The 23,095-nt window shown below is 42.4% G+C and overlaps 1 protein-coding gene across 5 annotated transcripts; it reads right to left on the minus strand.

Moving 5' to 3' along the window:
* tut4 (terminal uridylyl transferase 4) lies at positions 1-22,480 on the minus strand. 5 transcript variants are annotated; one of them, XR_010802726.1, is made up of 30 exons: positions 22,316-22,480; positions 19,516-20,069; positions 17,689-17,834; positions 16,603-16,719; positions 16,275-16,452; positions 15,791-15,879; positions 15,625-15,676; positions 14,633-14,702; positions 13,619-13,745; positions 13,358-13,477; positions 12,903-13,076; positions 12,573-12,747; positions 11,793-12,301; positions 11,133-11,283; positions 10,115-10,201; positions 9,750-9,853; positions 9,576-9,633; positions 9,034-9,137; positions 8,649-8,738; positions 8,343-8,456; positions 6,911-6,988; positions 6,640-6,817; positions 5,707-5,754; positions 5,319-5,401; positions 4,707-4,822; positions 4,320-4,474; positions 3,837-3,940; positions 3,561-3,734; positions 957-1,109; positions 1-594 (listed from the first exon to the last, which is right to left on the minus strand). XR_010802726.1 is itself a non-coding variant. In XM_066672802.1 (30 exons), the coding sequence occupies exons 2-30, from the start codon at positions 19,928-19,930 to the stop codon at positions 515-517; spliced, it is 4,419 nt and encodes a 1,472-aa protein (XP_066528899.1). In that variant the 5' UTR covers positions 19,931-20,069; positions 22,316-22,480; the 3' UTR covers positions 1-514. The 5 variants fall into 5 exon arrangements, 3 of the variants coding, with proteins under 3 accessions (XP_066528899.1, XP_066528898.1, XP_066528897.1); XR_010802725.1 differs by having other exon boundaries at positions 957-1,112; XM_066672802.1 differs by having other exon boundaries at positions 957-1,112; positions 3,191-3,734; positions 6,640-6,814.
* Positions 22,481-23,095: the final 615 nt, after the last annotated feature.

Here is a 23,095-nt window from a genome sequence, read left to right on the forward strand (position 1 = left end):
TTTTTCTTTATTTTATTATTATTTTTTTTTTTAGTTTTTTCCATTTTAGGTCTTTTCTTGATTTTTTTATGCATTTTTTGTATTTTTGTCTTGCTTACTGAAGAGAGGGAGAGTAGAGTGTGTTTTGGCACTACATAATTATGGGGTGGTATGCTGTTTTATTTAAAACAAATTCCTATCCAAAGCCTTTGTCCTTATGCAAGCAAAATATGAATACACCAATAAAAATAAAGAGGATTACTTTTAAATCCTTGCTTTACACAACAAATAAAAACACTTCATTTTTTTTGACCCCTCCAAAAATGGGGGTATTAAAATATTTGACATTTCTTATCACAAATCAATGTGATGAGACAAAAAATAGAACGTAAAAACTGTACAAAAAAAATGATAAAATTCATTTTAAAAAGTCTTGAGACCAAATGATGCAAAGTTAGACTGATTCATTTTTTTTTTTCTTGTTCTTCTTTCGGTAAGGACCTTGGGCATTGGATCGAAAGGAAAGTGTCAGAACTTATTTCTTCTGCTGAACGTAGCTGAGATTGACGTGCCGGCCGGGCTGGAGGAGGGGGAAGTTTTGGTTCGCTGTGGCACCTGAGAGATGGAGGAGAAACATGTAGGTCGAAAATGAACATGGAACTCTAATAGAATACACTGTAATACTGTTCACAATGCAATACCACTATGTTACAAACTACAATAACAATCATCACTTTAACCCATCAATAACAATTTGTGTGAACGTATCGTTCTGCCACATTTGCCCCCCTCCAATATGGTAAAATATGCAAGCGATTGGGAGTTTTATATTAAAACGTGAACTACATGAGAGGGTGTGTAAACCTATTTATATTTGAACACTTCCTTAGTACTCCTAATGTACTAGGACTAATAAAACTAGTAATAATGATGTAGTCAAGATGTATCTCCTGCTTACACACACACACACACCTTACCCTGGGAGATGAAGGGTTTGTTGGGCTGCTGCATGTAAGCGTGAGGAAGGCGATAGGGCCAAGACGGTGAGAGTGAGTATGAGCCCACAGTACTGCCGTGCTCCCAGGAGCGTGATGCTGGCCCTACAGCTCCAAACGGTGCCTGGAAACCAGCTTCTGAAACAAATGCACACAGGCATCCCCCCAACCCAAAAAAAATGTATTAGTGATACGTGAGCGTGTACTTTTTTATATCCACATTGGAATTGAACAAGTAGTGGTTAAAGATGCGGGTAATATCAGGTGGAAGTCTAGTGAAACCTACTGGGTGCATTACCAGGATACATTTACTCCAAGGGGACTTGGAAATCCATCAGTCATGTGATTTTGTGACGTGACTGTAGCAGCACTAAAGCCCAGCACTAATGTAAACAGATGAGAGAGACGGATACATTTTTCTTATACACAGCTCCCCTCCCTGCACTTGCACATTATGCCACACTGGCATTTTCATCAAAGGATAGGATCAGACTGTGTTTCTCTGATCTTCTGTCTGAATCTGAGTGAGTCTTTCATACACTGATCATATTCAAGCTTCAGAAATCATCTTATTTCATACACATTTCGTTTTAGTGTGAGAGACTACAGACACAAGCCATGTTGTCCCCCCCCCCCCCCCCCTCATTTTTAATTTACAGGTCAATAATCTGATCCCGAGGTCCCTGCGCTCCGAGAGTGGAACAGATTTTTGGAGGACAATATTTTCATTTAATAAAGTAGTTCTCCTTGTCTGAAAGTGAGAGTGATGTTTTCACACTGCAGCAAAGTGGAGGCCGGATCACAAAAGTCTCCCTAAACCCACTGTAGGACAGTTTCTGCACTCACAAAATAGGCTGCATGTCGAAAATAAGTTTAGTCAGCTATAACATTCACGTTTCTCTGTCGAGTTTGTGCACCGCCTGTGTGCGGAATTTTTATCATCTTTGGTAATATTTGGGAAGCAGCCCAAGCTCCTCCCCTGAATGATTGAGGCAAGCTGAGCTCTGTTTACAAATGTGACCCATGCGTATATTTTTTTTAATTTTAACGAGGCCCAAACATATTTACAATATGGAGGCTACTATAGAAGTGATGTCACCTTCAAGTGATTGATGAACTGCTCTTTCAGACTGCTTCATGTTTAGGCATCTAGATAATAGTAGAAGAGGCTTTGCCCCCTTGAAGGAACTGATCACGAAAACAGCAGGGAATGAATATCTTATGGTGTAAATTACCCTTTCAGAGTTAAACCTATTTTAGTATTTAAAAATGAAAAGCTCCCAAATGACAGTGAGCTGGCGAGAAAAGAAGTGTTGACACAGCACACCACACCCAGGAATTGTGTCCAATTCATAAAAAGAAAAACAGCCCAGTGCAGAAATATGCTCAGTGCAACAGATGTGATCAACCTTTGAAACCCTTTATCTGTGACACTTACCCGAGTTCTCTCAGTACACCTGCACTCCCACCATACACACGATGCACATTCTAGACCTGAGGTCCACGCTCACATTTCTGATCATAATAAACAATCCTGAATTGTGATGCTAGCAATGGATTTATTTAACACCCCCCCACAACAAACACACACACACACTCCATTCTCTATTTAAAAATAAACAACTAGTACTAACGTATTATTTAGGGATGCACTAATTTTTTTGGGGCCGATATGATAACATTAATTAGCACAATGGTGTGGAAGATACTGATATTAATTAACGTTATCTTTATGTATTTAAAGCATATTTAGATTGGATTGAAGCAATATTCTTTTTATCACTCATCATAAAATTATCTGTTTGTCATAGGACAAATGTTCCTTCAGAATCTGTACATATCTGGAGTTTTAAATTGTACCTTTAAGTTCATTTTTTATAATTTTTCAAACATTTCTGCATTAATAAAGTCTAATTAATGAAAGACCAATTTGAGAGCAAAGGAGAGAGTGACAAAGAAAGAGAGAGAGGGAGAGAGAGAATGAGTGTGTTTGAGTGTGTCTATACCCATTTTCATGTGTTTTCTATAAGACGGGCTCCTGCACTGCGGTGGTTGAGAGTATTTTCTCTCGTTTAACGTAATCTGTAAATACATCGGCCGATAATATAAACATGCATCACAATCAAATCATTCTTTTACTTTTAACCATAATCTCCCATGCGCGCGCGCACACACACTCACACATGGTGCTCCCCATATAGTGTGTGTTTGTGTACCTGCTTTCCCCACCGTGCCGTTAGCCACTAGTGCCCCTGGGTTAAGGTGGTGATTGTGCCAGTGATGTGCCCCATCCCTGGCTGGACCCCCGACACCAGCCCCACTCCCGGCCGGCTGGACGAAGATGATGCTAGGGTCATTCAGGTTGACGGGGGCGGTGCTTATAGCCTGCTGCCCTGCCCCTCCGTTGCCTTTGGCCTTGCGCATGGGGAACTTGACCCCGACGGAGGCGTTGGGGGCCGTGTGTAGGGGCCAGGAGCCGGGGGCATGAGACTGGGGGTGGGGCTGAGTGTGGGGCTGAAGAAGCCCCAGAGCAGGGTGGTACTGGCCCCCATGAGAAGAGGGGAAACCAAAGACAGGGAGCTGCACCTGGTGCTGCTGTGGAGTGGCAGCGAGGGGCTGGGGGGCTTTGGACGGAGCAGCGGAGGAAGAGGAAGATCCAGAGGACGAAGGCTTGACACCCTGAGATGACTCAGGAGACACTGAAGACTGGGTGAAAGACGACGGCTGGGGGGAGTAGGGAGGGGTCTGACGAGAGTCCGACTGAAAGAGAGAGAGGAAGAATAAAATGTCTGTGGCCAATAATGAACCAATAAAAAAAAAAAAAAAAAAAAAAAAAGTGATTCTGCTCAGTTTGGTTCTTACACATTCAGAGGGCTGCCTGGTTCTGCTGGGCCGGTCGTGGGTTGCTCCGCTCTGAGGGATAGGGATGGCCTGAGAGCTCACCATCGAGTGAACCATCTGTGGAACTGAAGGAAAAGGAGTTACCCCAATCATAATTTTATGTTACCCCAATTTTATGTTATTAAAATTGTGTCTACACCTGTTCTGACCATACAGGAGCACTTAGCAGCTCAAATCACACTAACACATGACTAACTGCAAAGAGTGGATCAGACACAGCAGCGCTGCTGGAGTTTTTGGCTAACCACTCATAAAAAGTCTTGGCTTATGTTCTTTATCAGTGTTAAACTTTCTTTAAAAGCATTTTTTCCTATATTTAGCAGCTCAAATTTTTCCAAAAGAGTTTTCCATCATTTATACGTGAAAATGACTTACATTAGCTTCTATCAAATGTTTAAATCAACTGTACCTGTAAAATGTCCATTTGGAGATATAAGGTTGTACCTGGTGCGGATGTCCCTCTCTGGCGGAGGTGTCTGTAGTCAGGACAGTCTCTGCGGACATGGCCCATGTCTCCGCACTGAAAACAGCGCCTCTCTCTGGGCTCTCTGTCCTCCTCCCTAACATCTTCATCTTTATCGTTCTCTTTCTTCTTCATTCTACACAGGACACACAGGACACACAGGACACACAGGACACACAGGACACACAGGACACAGATAGTTTAGGGAGTCAGAACAGCCGGCCGTTATTGCATTATACCTGGTGAGTCAGTTTGATTAGCAGTTGCACCTATAGTGTGTGACTACTTTGCCATTTTAAAATCTTGGTCTGGAAACTGGATTCAGGGTCTAGATTTGTAGACCTCTTGTTTAGGGCTTGGGTTTTCACCTGCGTCTTTTGGGGCAATCCTTCATGTAGTGACCGATCTTTCCACAGATCCGACAGCAGCGGTCATTTGGAGCCAATTCGCCGTCTGTCAGAACCTTCGAGTCAAAGAAGTAATCCTGAGAGAGAGAGAGAGAGGATTGTTTTTACACATTTACACTACATTAATTCCATTAATCAGAACATTTTACAGATTTAAATGTCACTGTGTGTGTGGTGAAATTAAAATTCACAATATTATTTTAATGATATACTTAAGAGAAGCGAGCTTAAGGCCAGAGGGGCACTGGTTCAATTCCCAGGACCGGCAGGAAAAATAATTAATTCAAGGTTGAAGTGCCCTTGTGCAAGGCCCCTAACACACAAACTGCTCCCTGAGCCCCAAGGTAGTCACAGCCCCCTGCTCTGTGTGTGTTTACTGCCCCTAGTGTGTGTGAAGAATTGCTCACTATGCGTGTGTTCACTACCATGTATGGGTTAAATGCAGGGAGGAATTTCCCTAAGGGGATCAATAAAAATGTGATTCTCTCCTAATAGAAGCCACCACTATCAGGAGCTGGGTTTACTGTTCTAACCATATTTTATACACAATTAATAATATAAGAGGTAACTCACTGCTTCCATCCCCAGCTTAGGGTAGAACGGGGTCCCAAACAGCTTCCTCCCATTAATGAACGCCTTCATGATGAAATTAGTCACTGAGAGAGAGAGAATCAATGTCTTCTAAAACATTATTCATGGAACAAATCCCACAGAATTCCTTTTGAAATTTTAGTAATGCACAAAAACTGTTTTAAAAGGGACACAAGAAACTGATTAGGTGGTCTTAGTTCAGAGTGTGTGTTGGTGGGCTCCACACACACATGTATGTGCACTGAACAAGGAAGTTGCCACATGTCCCTTTTAAAGTAAGGGTCCTTAAACATACTGGGTTTTACAGAGTCTTTAAAAAGAACCATCGTTTAAAAGAGGAAACAAGCTTTGGAATAGCTGCTGTTCTTACTTTTGCGAGAGACTCCAGCACCAAGGTTGTGATTCAAGTCAAAGGGATCTATTAAAAAAAAAAAAATAAAATACAAAAACCAGATGACATGAAATAAATAAAACAGTGTTGTGTACCCCTTCAACATTTAATCAACGTATTAAGGTGTATTACTGAGTACTGAGTAGTGCGTGTTTAACTTTATTTAACGATAAAGTACTGAGTAGTGTTTGTTTAACTTTTATTGCTAGTTAAAGCATTTATCAGCATTTTAGTAGGTGTACCTCTAGCATTAACACAGTCGTGGTCAGTAAAAAACAATCTTTGTTTGGACGTCACGGAACGACTCCGATAATAAAAAATCTCACAACGAGAAACTGGACCACGTCAGAAAAATGTGGCAGCTTTTTCTTGGCACCACATGTAAAGTATGCTCTGTCCCAAACTATGACTTACTCCCTAAATAGAACACATTAAAAATGTATAAAAATAAAAGGTACTATAACACTACACTGTGTATTACATAGTGTAGAGGAAGATGATTGAGATTCAGCCCTAGTGGTTTGGCGTGTAATTGCAGAGTGACACAGACACCTACACACAAGTATAAATTAATTTTAAGGCGAAGGTAGTCAAAATCCATTACTGTGAGCTAGGCATAGATTTGTATTATTTAGGCTTGGTGTACTGTAGTAGTTAGTGGGGCTTACATTTCTTGGACTTAGTGTAACGCTGTGGTCAGTGGGGTGTCTGTCTCTTAAATGTGTGTAGCTTTGGTCAGTGATGGGTACTTTGTAAATACATTGTTCAGAGAGGCTGAAATCTAAACTGAAGTTAAGGTTACTGTTTATAAGTGGTCAGAGAGCTGTACCTTCATGAGCTTGATCCTTTAGCAGTGGACTGAGAAATTGTACCAGAGCAAAGGTAGACTTCAAAGTGGTGAGTGAGGTGTACCTTCAATAGCGATGCACTTGGAGGTCCACTGCTTCTCGAAGGTGGTAAGGCGCTTGCGCTGGCGGATGGAGATGACATGTTCTTTAAAGTCAAACTCCTCGGTGTAGAAGCGCAGCAGGCCCAGCCACAGCTCTCCGACCGTCTCACGGTTCTGCTGGAACTCCAGCAAACGCCTCTGCTGAGGAACAGGTGGAAAACACGTTGAACCACAGCTCGCAGCTTTAAAAGGCTTTGCTGGACCAACCCAGCCCTGCCACTCAAGTCCACTCACCAACTCTTCCATATTGTCAAAGAAGAATGCGTTCCAGCCGTCCACCATCCTCTGGGGCACGGAGGTACCATCATAGATCTGCTCAACATCAAAGATGTTCATAAAGACAAAGGAAAAGAGGGGTTTACACGCTTAGAAGTGGGCTTTACACACTGGAACCTTCACATCAATGTGCTTTAGTGTTCAATTATTTAAGTTTAACTTTTTAAAAAGGCACCATATTATGGAAAACCTCACTTGTTCAATAAGTGTGGACATTCATTCTGGGATCTGGAGCCCACCAATATACAGACTGTGGAACAAGACCACCCAGTCAGTTTTATTTTTTCTGTTTCTAAATCACTTAAGCTGGAATTTCTCCAAACTAACTAACAAAGCTAACTGCAATTTCAAAAGTGATAAAGAAAGAAAAAAAAAGGGGTGGGGGTAAAATGAGATGTTCTGATTTTGTCCTGCAGGTCTCTCCAATCACAGCGCTGGACCAGTGTCTGTGTATAGGGTTGGGTGGTATAATAATAATACAGTATACTATGGTATTTTAAAATGTGGATGGTACGTAATAATGAGGGCGGTATTTATGAGGTGTGTGGTGTGTCAAATTTCGCTGAAAACTCTGATGTGATGTGCTAAACCACAAGTGCCTGTTAACAAACTTTTCTGGTCCTTCAGCAGCAATTGCTGAAATTTGCTGTCCCAGAAATGGGTTTTTATCTTCAACACGTTTGCTGGTGTGCACCGTCAGGCTGTGTTTAGCTAAATTAACTTGACTTCGTGCTCACAGATATAAGGCTCAGCGCAGCGTGACAGAGCACCCCCTCCTCACGGTAATACCGTATACCGAGATATTATTTTGAGACGGTATAAAAAATGTGGATCCTGCCAATCCCTCTTTGGGTGTGAGTGTGTTAAACAGAGCAGAACACACAATGAGCATGGAGAACCAAGACTACTGAGTGAAAACAGAGAAAGAGAACCGAGCAGAAATGGACAAAAACTAGAGCTCTCCGTTGTGTGCTCAGGTCTGAGGGAACAGCAGCTCATTAATATTTAAACGAACAAAAACCAGCCATTCTGAAGAGGGGGAGAACACTGCTGTATGGCATTGAACACAGAAGGTCAGAGACATTAAGATCATTTGCAGTAAAGAAGCATGGAGGATTGATGTTTAACACCAAAGATCTTAGGACCCATGTTCTCCCAGTGTCTGCGTGGGTTTCCTCTGGTGTCCCCGTTTCCTCAAAGAGTCCAAGAACATGGAGGTTAGGTGAACTGGCTACTCTAAAAACCTGTCCCCTATGCTGACGCAGTCTTCCTTTCTGGCTGAGAATGCTCTGTGTGTGTTGAGTGTAAAGCGACCACAAATGTCTAGAAAGGGAGTGAGTGTAACTAATAATAAAATAAACAACAAGGAGTGGTGAGTGTGTGTTTTTACCTCTTGTAGCACGGGGATAACAGGGGGCTGTCTCTGCTGCAGGAAATACAGCACCATGAGGATGTAGGCATACGACGACAGACTTCCCCTTGAGGCATCACCAATATCACAGCGCTGTAGAACACACACACAAAGTTACTAAACAATATATTACTCTGAAAATGATGTATACTGTTACATTCCACCTGCTACACATTGCTGAACTGAATGTTACTCCTAAGTAGCCAAGGGTTTAAGACTTTATAATAAAAGTTTAAGACTCCATATGTGGGCAGATGTATTGTTGTGGGGTCATTTGCATGTTACCTTGGCAAAAACTTTCATGGTGTAGCCAAGATACTGCACACGAGGGTCCAGCGCAGCGTAGGTGGCCAGCATGCGGGTGTTGTGCTGTGCCTGAAAACAGAAGAGGACAGTTAACAAACAGCGTTGACATTTTCAGTAGCATAAAATCAGATTAAAACACAAGCGACTGCCCCCCCCCACAGACCATATACACTGGACCCTATGGAATGCCGTAAGCTCTGTAGAGACTAACAGATGCTCATAACTCGAGAACTGTATTGTGTAATGATTTACAGGTGTTAGAAATGGGACGTTTCTGTTTCATTTAAAGTTCAAATGAAGTTTCTAAGGGAAAAGTGGAATCAGAGTGAAGTTCACTTCAACAGAAGACACATGAGAGTCTGACCAGTGTGTTGTAGAGGCTGATGTCCCCCTCTAGGCCACTCTGCTTGTGTTCAAACTTCACGATAGGCACTTTAGCGGTTGTTATAGGCAGGATGTTCCTCAGACCTAAACATACAGACACAGAGACAACATTTACAGCAGTCAGTGGGTTTTATGAAGTGTAATATCCATCAAATCTATACACCTGTTTGTGCAGCATGAACATGAGAGGGGAGGACAAAAAAATAAATAAATAAATAAATAAAATAAAAATAAGATACTGTGCATCCTTTGTTACAAGTGCTGAGTCTTCTTATAAAGATAAATTAATCACAGAGCAACACTCTGTAACTGATTTATAGCAGCTGGACTTTGACACACAAACTCAGTTACTGCACTATAGCCAATGTCATAAGCCCAATCATTTTTATTGGAGATTCCTCAAAGGTGAGGGCAGTAGGCTTCATGCTAATGTGTACAAACGTCCATTACATAAGAGCTATAATGTAAAGTGAGTAAATATCAGTTTATGAAAGTTGTGTATGAGTGGCGATGATTAGTTACCAGTGTGTTTCTTCAGGACCTTTGCCAAGCCCTCAATGATCTCTTTACAGTTCAGTTTCTGAGAAAATAGAACAGAAAATGAGATATAAAAACAAAGAAAAACATAATAAATTCAGTCTATGTTTTCAGTAATGTGTGTGTGTGTGTGTGTGGAATAGTGATGTATAAAACTACCTCTGCTGTGTCGTGACCCTCCAGCGTCATACAGATGTCCAGGTCGCTGTCCCGGAAACCAAAGCCATTCTTGGAGGAGCCAAACAGACACAACTGGGCTTTGTCTGCACACAAACAGATTTAATCCAGGGTGAGTAGCGCATCAGTTAAAGGAGACAGCCATGAGGAAGTTTACTGTGGATATAGTCAATGCTTAAAAGATCTCCAACTATTGAACAGAGTAAGGCTACAGTCACATTATAAGCAAAGTAAAGAAAGAAAGGTTAAAAACAAAGTCTGGTGTTACTGGTCCTTGACAGAGACTAAGAGCAGTGATATTAAAAACAGTAATGTTTTTTTTTTTTTTGGGGGGGGGGGTTGTATACCATTATATTCCTTCCTAATGAAGCGCTCCAGCCCGGCAAGGATTTGCTCCCTCTTCTGCTGCTCTCCTTGAGTTGGGGACAGCTCGCCTACACAGACACACAATAGGTATACATTTACAGTTATACCACCGTTAGTTCTGACCCGGCAACGTGACTGGCCGAGAGATGTTCTAGGAGTGCCAATATTGCACAATAATGGGGAACTGGTTCGGTTTCCAACAGCGCACTTTGTTTTGAACAGAGTAAAGGGTTGTCACAGCGGACATTTCCTCCGTTTTCAGATTTGTAAACAAAAGGAACTGTGTGGTTACTGTGACTGTGATCTACTTGAGTCGAAACACGTCTTTTTCTCCACTGCTCGTTTACCAGCTCAGCAGCACGGTTCTGGAGCCACACTCCAACTTTTAACTGTAAACAGGGAGAGCTCTACATCGATAACATGTTTATTATACATCACTATGATCTGAACCTGCAGAGAGCAGCTCTGAATAACAGCCTTGGTTCCCATCAAAACTGGTGTAACTGGCTCGCTGAAGAGAACCATGGGTTAAAAATCCTGAACAGAACCAGTTAAAGATCCTTTGTTTGTTGTAAAGTGCTAAAAAAAAAAGGATGTGAGATGAAATGGAACTTTATCTCGTTGAAAGTTGATAAACAGTTTCTTGAATTCTGTATCCTAAGCCCTAACAATAAACCGTGATAAAGGACTGTGATTTAATTGCAATAATACACTCAAGGTTCGGTTGTAAACAGGTTGAATATCTGTAAACCAGTGCCAATATCACATTACAGCACAAACTTTGAGTGTATTATTGCTCACCATTGAAACATTCAAAGAATGTGATCCAAAAAAAAACAAAAAAAACAACTGTCACTTTCAATGATTAAGTGAAGCCCTGAAGTCTTATGAAAATATATATTGTTTAATTAGAATTACATATCTTCCTCCCAAAAACCTTGATAAAACATAACCCTGATCACTCCAAGCCATTTTCAGGATGTTATCAGAAGTGCTTACGATAGCAGAGTCTGCAGAGGTTGTCCAGAATGTCTCTGAAGCGGTCAGTCATGGGTGGGAGTGGGGCCAGCTCCATCTTCTTAAAGTCCTCAGGGCAGTCGTCCTTCTGGTGGCCGTCCCGTTTACAGATGCTGCACACCACCGTGGGGGGCTGCTCACACAAACACACAACCTCAACTTAAAATTCTGTTAGAAAGTACCAGCTACTGAGATCTTTCAGCAGGGCAATGGTTCATTATAAGGGTCCCCTTTATTAAAACTGGTTTGTCAATACAGCGACAGAACTATCAACTGTGGTCAAAAACAGTCAATTAGTTACTCGCACAAATATTTTGAAGAGAGATCAGCAAGTCCTCTCAGTATGGAACCATCTCTAAAGCTGTTTGGACTGTGATGCTCAGATGTGTGGGCTAATACTGTGGTAGAATAAAAGAAACAACAATGCATGTTCTCCATCACTGTAATGAAAGAACCGCCCATGTTTACAGAAGAACACACACTGCCCACATCTGTCACATCAGCCCACAGCCCACTTTAAAAGGTGCAGGACATGTCTCTTATGTTGGCTTTGAAAAATGTACATATTATTTGACATGGGGCACTTAAATCTCTTGGGGAAAAGGAAAAAAAAAATATTTTAAACAATTCACAGTCTCCTACCTTTCCTCCAGTGAAAATCATCCGATCAAAGACATAGTGCAGGTCCTCCGGGGCGATGGTGGCTCTGTTGTCTGGAGCTTTCCACCCCTCTTTCTCCTGTTCCTCATCCTCACTGTCGAGGAGAAGGCCGTTCTGTGGGGAGGGGGATGGGGGCTGATGGGGTAAGCCCTCATCCCCTGTCTCATCTGAGACCAGCAGCCTGGACACACCACTGCTCACACACTGTTCTTCATCCCCGGCCTCATCATCCTCCTCCTCCTCCTCTTCATCATCATCGTCCTCATTATCCTCTTCTTCATTGTCCTCATCCTCATCCTCTCCGCTGCTGTCTGTCTTGGCTCTGAGTTTGGAGGCTTTGGCTCTGTGTTTGACCCTCTTTGCCCTGAGGGCGTTGCGGCTCTGAGGGCAGGCAAAGTATCTGTATGCCATGCGGAAGCGCTCCTGGATGTATTCGAACACCATCTGACTGTTCAGACTGCGAGCCACGTTTCTCTTTAGAGCAAAGGGGTCTGAGGAGAGGGTACAGGACAAAACATCAGCCGCAGAGCGGGGGACAGATTTGCAGGGGAACCCTTTGACTATAACACAAGGAGTTCTTATTGCAAATCACATATAGCTATTTTAGTGCCAACAGCACCCTCTTGTGGAGTGTATTTAACCTGCTAAAACATGAGTAAGTTGCTTCAAATTTTCATGTGCTGCTGGGAGTGTTTCCACTATGGTTTAGGTAAAAGGGTCTCACAAAATAATATGTTCTCTGTGTGTGTGTGTTTAGCTTACCCTCAATGGCGAGACGTCTGCGAGGCCAGTTTTTGGCATCTCTGGGCAGAAGCTCCTTCAGCCGGATGCTGATAATGTAATCCTCCAGAGGGAATTCCAGGGTGTAGAACCGCAGTAGTTCCAACCAGAGCTGCCCTAAAGGCACACTCTCACACTTCTCTAACACCAGACGACTCTAAACACACACACACACACAAATTAAGGTCTGTCTGTTTTTAATTTGTCAATTTCGTCCTTAAACAACACTGATATATTTTGACATTTTTCCACACCATTAAATGCAACCCCTGTGGTTTTGGTTTCCAGTCGTGTGCACTATGGTGAACCAACCTTTCCCTGCGTGTTCTCACTCTTCTTCTCTGCAGATTTTTCAGACTGCGGTTTGTTTTTGTTGTCTCCGCGGCTGTCGCTGCTGCCGGGTCTGTGCTCCCAGCTAACAAACACCTCAGACTGCACTCCACTCAGGTGATAGTCATCCACACGCTTCACATCAAAGCCCTCAATCTGAGAACACACACACACAAACATCAGGAGTGTGTTTATTTACCATGAAGCAGCTCAGTGCACTGGTCATTTTAGGTGCATTTCCACCGTCTAATTAGAAAATAGGAACAACATTCTGGGCATGGACTTTCACCTTCTGGCCATAATTTCATATGTTCGGAGGTCTATAAACATTTACAACCTGTTTCAGAGTCACCTGACAATTGAATTATTGTTAATTTATTAATATGTAAACACAAATTCACTCTGACAACAAAGCCGCTTATGTGCGTGTTACATACCCAGTAGCCCAGGTACACAGGCAGAATGGGCTGCTTCCTCTGCTGCAGGAAGAAGATCACCATCAGAGAAAACGAGTAGGAGGGGATACCACCTTCAGACTGACAATCTACATGACACAACTAGAGAGAGAGAGAGAGCGAGAGAGAGAGAGAGAGAGAGAGAGAGATGGAATCAGGAAGTCTGAGGTATTGAGTATACAGTAATAAAATTCTTGATGAAATAGAATGAGTGTGTGCGCTGATGTTTGAGGCTGTGTGTACCTTGGCCCAGTAGCGGAAGGCCAGCACCAGGGGAACCAGACGAGGCTCCAGCCGGGCCAAAGCTGCGAGGTGGTTGGTCGTGAGGCAAGCGATATCATTTCCGGCACTCACTTTACACGGTAAACCACTAGAGCGAGAGAGGAAGGGAGAATCTTAAGTAAAGATCCACAAGCATATATTAATCAACCATACCATACTCTCTGTGATACAAAACTGAATTCAGCTTATAAGGCAGCTTTTTGTCAGACAGTTCAGCTGCAACACTTAAAAAGTGATGTTCACAATTTTAATCAAAAACACTTTGTTCTAAAATCATGAAGATGTTTCTGTCAGACAAGCTAGGCTTCCTCTCCCTGCTCACAGTAGAGAAATGGCAAATAAGATGCATGAAAGTCATAAAAAGAGATGAAGATATTGCCCTATTCCTGCTCCACATGTGGGTGATAATGCAATATTTTTGCTGTAGACGGAACTGACTATATAACTGCATGAAAATAAACGCAGACTGAGAGTGTTACAAAACGAAACAACTCGAGTTACAAAGGAGTTTGTGAGATAATTCACACAGTGAACAACAATCTTAGGTTATATTTTAGTTGTTTTTCTCCTCAAACACACTGTTCCACCTTAAAGTTGCTAAACTTCTGAATGTAAACAAACCAGAGAGAACTGTAGTTCCCCACAATCATAGACATTGCTTTTAAGATGGGTATCGTCTGAGAAGTACTAGAGATATTTTATGCCTGTTATGAGAATGACATCATGCACTGAAACTAAAACTGTGAAAACCATTGTATTGACTTAGCTTAATATAAAAGAGACAATACAAGACTTCTGTGGCTTTATATAAGCCTTGGTTTGAAGTTTGTCCCTGAAAAAAAGGTATATAAAATCTGCCCTACCCCCCTTTCCCAGCAAGAACTGAGACACTCCTAGCCCTAGGCAAATGGAGGGGTGACGCTAAGAGTGTTGTTTGTTGTTTATTATTGTTGTGGTTGAAGTTTGTTTACTGACCTGGCCGCGTCACGGCAGAAGACAACTGGGACTTTAGCGTGGAAATCTGACTCCACCTCGGAGAACTCGGCTGGAAACAAAAGAAACAGAGGACAAATAAAACTGAAAGTGAACTCTGGCTGTCATTCTGACGCTTCTTAGGCATCGGTCACTGAGGCGGTCAATAAACTAACAACAAAACATTAACCTTCCTGAGTCAAACTTCCAGAGCAGTGCAATTTTCTGTTTCCAATTACATTTCATAGGTGCATTATTCACAGTGAACAATAGCACAGGTGTAAACAATTATTGTAAAATAGCAATAAAGTACATATAATAATTCATAAAAAAGCAACTACAACCACAGGACACACTCCTTTGGACAAAAGCAGTAATTGTGTGGCGTGTTCAGCAGTTCCATTTTTAATTAGTAGACAGTTTGTGTGTTTGTTCGACCCCAGAACTGTGTTCACTTGTGGAAAAGATGGAGATGATGTCCCCTTTAAATAAGCCACAGCACACAGAGAAAGCAACAACAAAAAAACACACCCGCCAGCGCATTGGCTGCATGGTTAGGTTTCGTTATTCCTACTTTATTCATGTACGATGCTGTGGATCAGGAGGTATGTTTATAAACACATGCTGAATTTCAGAGGATTACACCCTTCAGGGCTTGAAAGACTGCAACAAAAGACTCCATTTAACTCCACAGTGAATCTGTTCAGTCTGATGCTTGGCCTTGTTCAAGTGAAAATAAGCCCCCAGGAGTGTTGCTAAGCAGGGAACATCATGTAAACATACCTCACTAATAGGAATTTACACTCATCCAACTCTCCACTTAAACTACACTGGCGAGTCTGTTTGATCTATGTGTCTAAGATGATGCATAACCTGAGGTAAGGCTTTAAAATAAATAAATAAAAATCTGAATATTTTGGAGGATGTTTTTCCCCCCTTTCCTGGCTTTCCTAGTTAACTCTGAAACTGCCTTAATGATGCTGTGTGATGCTAACCGCTTTTCTTCAGGATGTCCAGCACTTGGATGAGTACGTCAGGTTGAGTCATCTAGAAATAAAGAGACAACGTTTCTTAAATTTGAAATCAACATAAAAGTCAATGCCCTTCAGACACTGAATTAACAGCCACTAAACAGAGGATAACGACCATTGGTCATCTTACATTAGAAGGGTAGGCGACGTCAATGTTGAGGTCACTCGTCTTGAAGGCGAATCGAGTCAGACAAGAACCGTACAGACGCAGAGAACAGGCTGAGAGAGAGAGAGAGAATAACATCAAAATTACCTCCTTAACTGTTTGTACACTCATTGTCCACATTGCTCCAGTGACGATACAGAAGCAGTTTGTTGCTGGCGGTGTGTTGCAATAGATCAGACACAGCAGTTGCTGTTTTCAAACCCTGTGTCCACTCACTGTCCACTCTATGAGACACTCTTCCCTTGTTATTCCACCTTGTCAGAGACAGTAGCTCATCTGTCGCTGTGGACCATCATCTAGTCCTTCATTAGATTATTTTCTGTCCAAATTCAAGCAACACTGCTGTGTCTGATCCACACTCACAGGTCAGGGAATGGATGAATTAAGAGACAGTCATTGTGAGAGAGAGAGAGAGAGAGAGAGAGAGAGAGAGAGAACGAGAACATACTGGGCAAGTGTTTCTGAATTATGCTCTCCATGCGGTGGAGAACACTCTGTCTCTGCTGGAAGTCTTCTTCAGAGATCCCATGCTGCTGTGCAGCCTCCATCACTGCAGCGTCCACAGCCTTCAGCTGAGCTTCAGAGGGAGAGGGCAGGGCTCTCAACTCGTTCTCTTCCTGCTTCTCCTACAGACACAGACACACACACACAGGTATAAACAAACACAGCAGCAGTGTGATGCATGTCTCTGATTGTGCTTCCTCATCTCCACAAGCACAGTCCGTGAATCACCACAGTGTTTTTCCATAACAACATGTGATATGTGCCTTTCTTACCATGATGTTCTTCTTGTGGCGCTTCTCTTTGATATGTTTGTGAGCCCCCTGGATGTTGTCCACATGCACCGAGCAAAGCTTGCATAGATACTGGAAATTTGGATAGTCTGGAGATGGCTTTAAAAATAAATAAATACCCATGACTATGACATTAAAACATCACACACAAGGCAGAAAGCCAATCACTGCTCACACGTGACACTTCACACGTACACACACGTTAATGGGAGCGGCCATTCACAGCTTCGGCTGGTCTCTAATGGGGCTGTGATTAAGGGAAGGGCCGGGCTGGGTCACTTCAGAGCGGAAAGTAACACCGCTGAACTGAAGTGATTCACACCAGTTCTCACACGTAAACAGAGGAGGGATTTCCTGAACAGCAGTCTCCCAAACTGAAACAGCCAACACATGGCAAGGCTGGAGGCTGTTTTTCCCAACATTATTAGGTGTACAGTACATTTTTACAGTAAAAAAAAAAAAAAAACACATGCGCACTGATTCATCCTGCTCTTGGGGACATCATATACAAAAGTGTGTGTCAGTTTTGGTTTAGAAGATTTAAAACACAGTGGTAGCTTATTAACACTTTGTTTTCAGGCTCTTATTTATTTATATAAAATGACAATTACCATAAAATTAAATTGATAACGTATAAACTACTTGTAAAGTGTGCTTTAGCGTCTCGTAAATTAACCACTAGGACACCCGGACTGTGTATATAAAACAAGACATTTGACATGTGTACAGAATCGTGCACAGAGCCTTGAAGGGGAAAGCTGTAGAACAGAACCAAGGAGCTGAAATAAAAGTAATTAAACATACTTTATGGTCAGTTATATATAAAAACATTACTTAACAGCCACAATGAGTGACCATTGTTCAGTCTGACCAGTGTTTAGAGGACTCGCAGTGTGTTTAAAGAGTATAGTGCGGCTGGTTCCAAACAAATTACAGACTTCACATTTGGATATTACTCAGGATTTGGATCAGAGTCCAAGGTAAAAAAAAATAAATAAAAAAAAAAGACTCAGGAAATCCCACCTGTATTAACAGGTATTAACCACTCCTGACGAGGAAGAGACTTACCTTCACCAGTCTGTGAATATAGTCTCTCTGCAGTCTCTCTTCCGCCTGTTTGAGGCCGAGCTGCTGATCAGAGGTGAGGTTTTCTTCCTCCAACGAGCCCACCATGTCCGCAATGCACTCCAGTGGGCGTCTCCCAGACATTTCACCTGAGAGAGAGAGAGAGAGAGAGAGAGAGAGAGAGAGAGAAAGAGAGAGAAAGAGAGAGAAAGAGAGAGACACAGAGAGAGAGAGAGAGAGAGAGACAGAGAGAGAGAGAGACAGAGAGAGAGAGAGACAGAGAGAGAGACAGAGAGAGAGAGAGAGACAGAGAGAGAAAGAGAGAGAGAGAAAGAGAGAGAGAGAAAGAGAGAGACACAGAGAGAGAGAGAGTGAGAAAGAGAGAGACAGAATGAAACAGCCCAGCCCCATCCACTAACCCCTCCACCCATCAGCTCCACCGACCAATAACCCCTGAATATTCAGCAGCTGTCTCACCAGGTAAAGCACAGCTGGAGTAGAGTTCATGGCACTACACAGTAAGCAGATCAAAGGTTTGCTTGTATCTGATACGATACTGAACCTGGAGTATCAGCCGATACCAATCCAATCTGACTTTTTTTTAATCATTCGTAATATTTAGTTATAAACTATTTTGTCAAAACTACTATCAACACTGTGGTTTTCAAAGACCTTACTGCAGTCATCTTGGATACTTTTAATACAAAACATCAGGATAGTATTTATCCCACACAGAGAGGTGGATTAAAGCTGTACTGAGATACTGAGGACACATTTCAATGACTTCACAATAAATCCTCTGTTCTGTAAAAAAATATTTAAAACACAGACAAAAAAAAAAAAAAAAAAAAAAAACATTATTCAAACTATTTATTTTTTTATATAATAAAAGTCTATAAAATAATCAGTTTAGCAAAGTATCTAAATCACGTTAAAGTATCATTTGTCCATCAGGTCTTTATCCTGTGATATCTGGATTAACTTTATCCAGTCTGAAAATGTGTTGAAAAAAATAACTGAGGCAAAATCTGAGAGATCATTTCGATCCCTGACAGGAAAAAGTGGGATTTGGTAATCCTGGAAATTTGGTAATCCAGGATTATAAAGCTTTGAAAAAGCTCAGGTGTTGTTCCCAATCTCATCTCCCTGTCCTGGTCTCGAGGGTAATTTGGGAGTGAAATTAGGACGGGGAGGTGAGATTAAACACCACACCATGGCTCTGTCATTGCACCATCTTCCACATTCCTGCGCTGTTTTACATTCCATGAAAAGGGCAGGAGCTCCTGGAAGTGTAGCTGCAAGCTGTTGCAGGCTAGAATTCATTATTATTATTTATTTATTTATTTATTTATTTTTTAAATATGCAGTACGGGATCAGGGGGCAGATTCACAACAACATTTCTACCAAAAAATAACTTATGACAGGCTCTTCATAAGAGTGTTTCAAAATGTTCTCCAGAACATCATCTGACTATTGTCTCTTTTCTGAGGATTTTTCTAGAGACACTCTTTATTGTTTTATCTTCTGTGGGCAACTTGCAATAAAGTTACATTTTACAGTTTATAAATGCCATGAGCCACATTTAAAATGAATAAAATATTTATTTTATGAACGTGACCTCAGATTCTCTCTCATTGCCTCTCCAATGTCCAATCCAGCAATTCCTGCTGATACCTCTACTGCTTGAACCTAGGAGCCACTAACATCTACAGTAATTACACAGCAAAGCTCTAGATAAGAGTGTGTCTTAAATGCAAAATGGTACGATTGTTTAAAACCTCTGGATGCTTCACTAAAATGAACTGAAACATAACCCCTGTGCCACCCACCTGGAAGTCTGTCCTTTGCTGTGCCCACTTTGGACAACTTGCCATAAGCACTGTTTTCATCTGGAGTGTTGAGCAGACTCTGACTGGTCGCCGTTCCTCGTGTTGCTCCGCCTCTTCCACCGGGTTTATTGTCCTGTCCCTGGGCCGAGGGTTTTCCCTTCCCTCTCTCTCCGGAGTTGGTTCTGCCGGTGAGTCGGCGAGGTTTTGAGGATCTGCTCTGGTCCTGGGGGCTGCCCGCTAAAGTCCGGCCGCCCTGACCGTCCTCCTTCATCCGCGAAGTCCCGTCCTTGTTGCGCCCACCCGCTCTGGCGTTCTCCCTCTGAGACCCGGCCTCTTTTTGCCCCTTACACGAACCTCTGCCCCCGGCAGAACGAGCAGCCCGCAATATCTTCAGGGGGCTTTTACGCTCCTCCATAGTAGTTCTGAAGTCTGATTAAAATGACTAAAAAAAACTGATTACAAAAAAATTAAAATAAAAAAAAGAAATGCACCCACAGGGGCTTCTACCCAGTGGCAGATGTCCACGGAAGGGGGAGGGGCGACCCACTACAAACCTGGAGAAGCACAAAGAGAGGTTAGGACTGAACATCTGAGCAAAGAATGCCTACTTCACCACACACCCAACTGTAGGACCATATTCTTAGTCCTTGGGGAGCCTACGACCCTAGGCCAAAAACGTCCACCACCCTAGTTCACACCTAGACGACATTCATCCATCATTCATTTCACCCATTCATTCAAACCAACCCTGCGTATGACACAAAATAAAGTTAGTTTAATAGCTAAAGGTTCTGGCTTTGTGAAGTTGATTCAATTTAATTGTTTGAATTAAAGACATTTTTTACCCCCATAAGGTTCAGGACCAAACCAAAATCCAATTGAAAATTAATGTTGGTATTAAACTGTTTTTCTTTCCACTTACGTGTAAAACATAATGCACTTCACAGATCTATAACAGGGAGTATATACCCTCTGTGGATGCTACTCTGGTCTCAGCACTGTACTATATATATATATATATATTTTAAGGTGGGTAGGAAAGCACACTCTTGCCCACTGATTTCAGTACAGTGCTGTGAGAATGAAGTACACTAGGGAGGTTCAGAAGCGCAAAAAACAAACAATAAAGTGTTCCTTTAAAACCAGTGAGTTATTGGGTGCAATGTGGTCACACACTGTTTTTCCACAATGCAAGGCAACACAGAAAGGGGAGGCGCTGCACCTGGAACAAAACTGAAAAGTAGTGAACTGTCGCTAACTGATCAGCTTCCCATTCCTGACCTGGACTGGACATGCGCAGATGAAAGGTATGGGTGTCTGCGTTCACACATACAGCTCCTCTGGGTAAAGCCCTGATCGCTTCAAGGTTAGTGTACGTCTGAAAGTGGCTTATATGTGAAAAAGAGAGAGTAAGCAAGAGAAAACCTGTGGGGATAGGTTACAGTATGAGGATGATGATTTTTACAGACCTCCCAAACAACAAAACGTAAAACTGTGTTTAGTGCACATTTGGGACACACCATTTCGCTTGTGATTCCATCTTTGTTTTCTCGACAGGAACTGGAAAAAATATGCCATGCTTTTAAATTTTACTTAACTGAGGTGTGATTCTCAAAGCCAGAAAGTTCAGCTATTAAAATAAACACATGCTGTGTGTGAAACTGTGCCCTACTTACTATACAGTGCACTATTTTGAGGTTATGCCATTATGGAGTAGTGTCCCAAAACCTAGTGAGCATTTAGCAGTGCACTCAAACAATCCAACAATGCACTGCACAAAGTTGTGTTCAACTGGGACACTGGTGGATAGCGGATACCCATAATGCCTTGCAGTATTTGGTAAAAAACCACGAGGTAGTGTCTGAAACAGCTCAATAGCCTCCTGACTTAAGTTCCCTTTTAGTAGTGCACTATACAGTGAGTAATATAGGAAACAGTGAACAGGGAGCCATTTCGGACACAGGGACTGTTTAAAGTGATCTCTGTGGTTGCTCATTTGGTACAGAGAAGGAAACCTAGATGAACGTCCTCGGTGTGGTCACTCCATATTTTTCACCAGGGGCTGTAAGAAACAAGACCTAATCAAGACATCAACTGGCTGAGACACTGAAGACATTAACTTTAAACCCTGAGAACAAAATACACCGTGCACATGTCCACACCGCCATCCAACAGACGCACGGCCCACGTCACTGACGCATAATGTGCGTCAAATTGAACTGTGCAAGATAAACGCACTGACAATCTTATTTGCATATAATTTACATACAATCACATCCGAACTGCATCATTTCCACACGCACAGTTCCCAGACCTGTTCGCTTGGACGACACAATAGCAAACAAACAAACAAACAAACAGCCGATGCCCAATTCTCAAAAGTGACGCTGATTAAACTTTCAAACTTTAAAATGGCGTTCGGATTAGAACCAAAACAACAAAACACTGTCATTTTAAAAGGTCATAAGCATGGGCCTGAGGAAGAAACTATAATAAACCATGAAGTCGGTCGTGCAGCGAGAGAGCGATAACAGGGATAAAAGCTCGTTAGATTGATGAAATACGAGCTCAAACAAAAATATGAATACTTTAAACAGAGGAAAAATAAAAGCCCCGACTCAATACACGCTAAGCGAACTACGGCGGCTTCTTGTTTTGGAACTGTCCGTGCCACCTTAAACAGTGCGGCGGATAGATTAATGCGCCCGAGGCGCCTGAATGTAGCCGCCGTACTGTTTAAGGTGGAACGGACGATTGTAAATAAAAAAGAAGCGGAATAAATAAAAAGGCAGGTTCTTACTGAAACTCAGTGCTGGTTTGTAAACTAGTGTCTCACAACGAACGTTAACATGGTTTGGAGAATTCCTGCCGCTTTCAGTTCATCTCCGTCCGCTCTCCGTGTGTGTTTGTGTTTTTGTTTTTCTCTCGCCAGGCCCCGATCCAGACACCACACACACACTCCATCTTAACCTGCTGCCGAGGAGCATTGTGGGAGTCTGCGCGCCTTCTGCGCATAAAGGGTGCGCGCGCGTGTGTGTGTGTTAGTCTCTAGTGCACGCCGCGCTGCGTCCTCTCTGTGCATTTTGGCTGTTGTCACAGTGAATCAAATATCACCCAACCATATGCTGTAACACCATACCCACTTGACAGTAAACCATCTAGACCCTATAGCAACCACTTGAAACCCCTTAGCAACAACCCCAAAACACTTTAGCAATACCATAGCACACCCACATTAGGAACAGCTGGGGACACTTAAGGAAATACATTCTGCATCAACCACCATAACAACTACCGGGGATACCACAGCAAACTCCTGAAAATGTCATTAGCAGCCATCCTTGTATTCACATGGGATACGTTACTAAGAAACAACTTAGCAACTACAAACACCACAACAAACTCCTGAAGTAACAACTGCCATAAAAAAAAAAAAAATACACTATAACACCACCTAGCAGCCAACACAAAGCTTATAACACCATAGCAACTGCCTGAGGCAACTTAGCAACCACTTTTCTCTTTTTGCGTTAACGTAGCAAAAACGTCGTATAAAACGGTTCACCCTAGTGACCACGTG

This window comes from Hoplias malabaricus, chromosome 5, assembly GCF_029633855.1.
Source record: "Hoplias malabaricus isolate fHopMal1 chromosome 5, fHopMal1.hap1, whole genome shotgun sequence".
Classification (NCBI taxonomy): domain Eukaryota; kingdom Metazoa; phylum Chordata; class Actinopteri; order Characiformes; family Erythrinidae; genus Hoplias; species Hoplias malabaricus.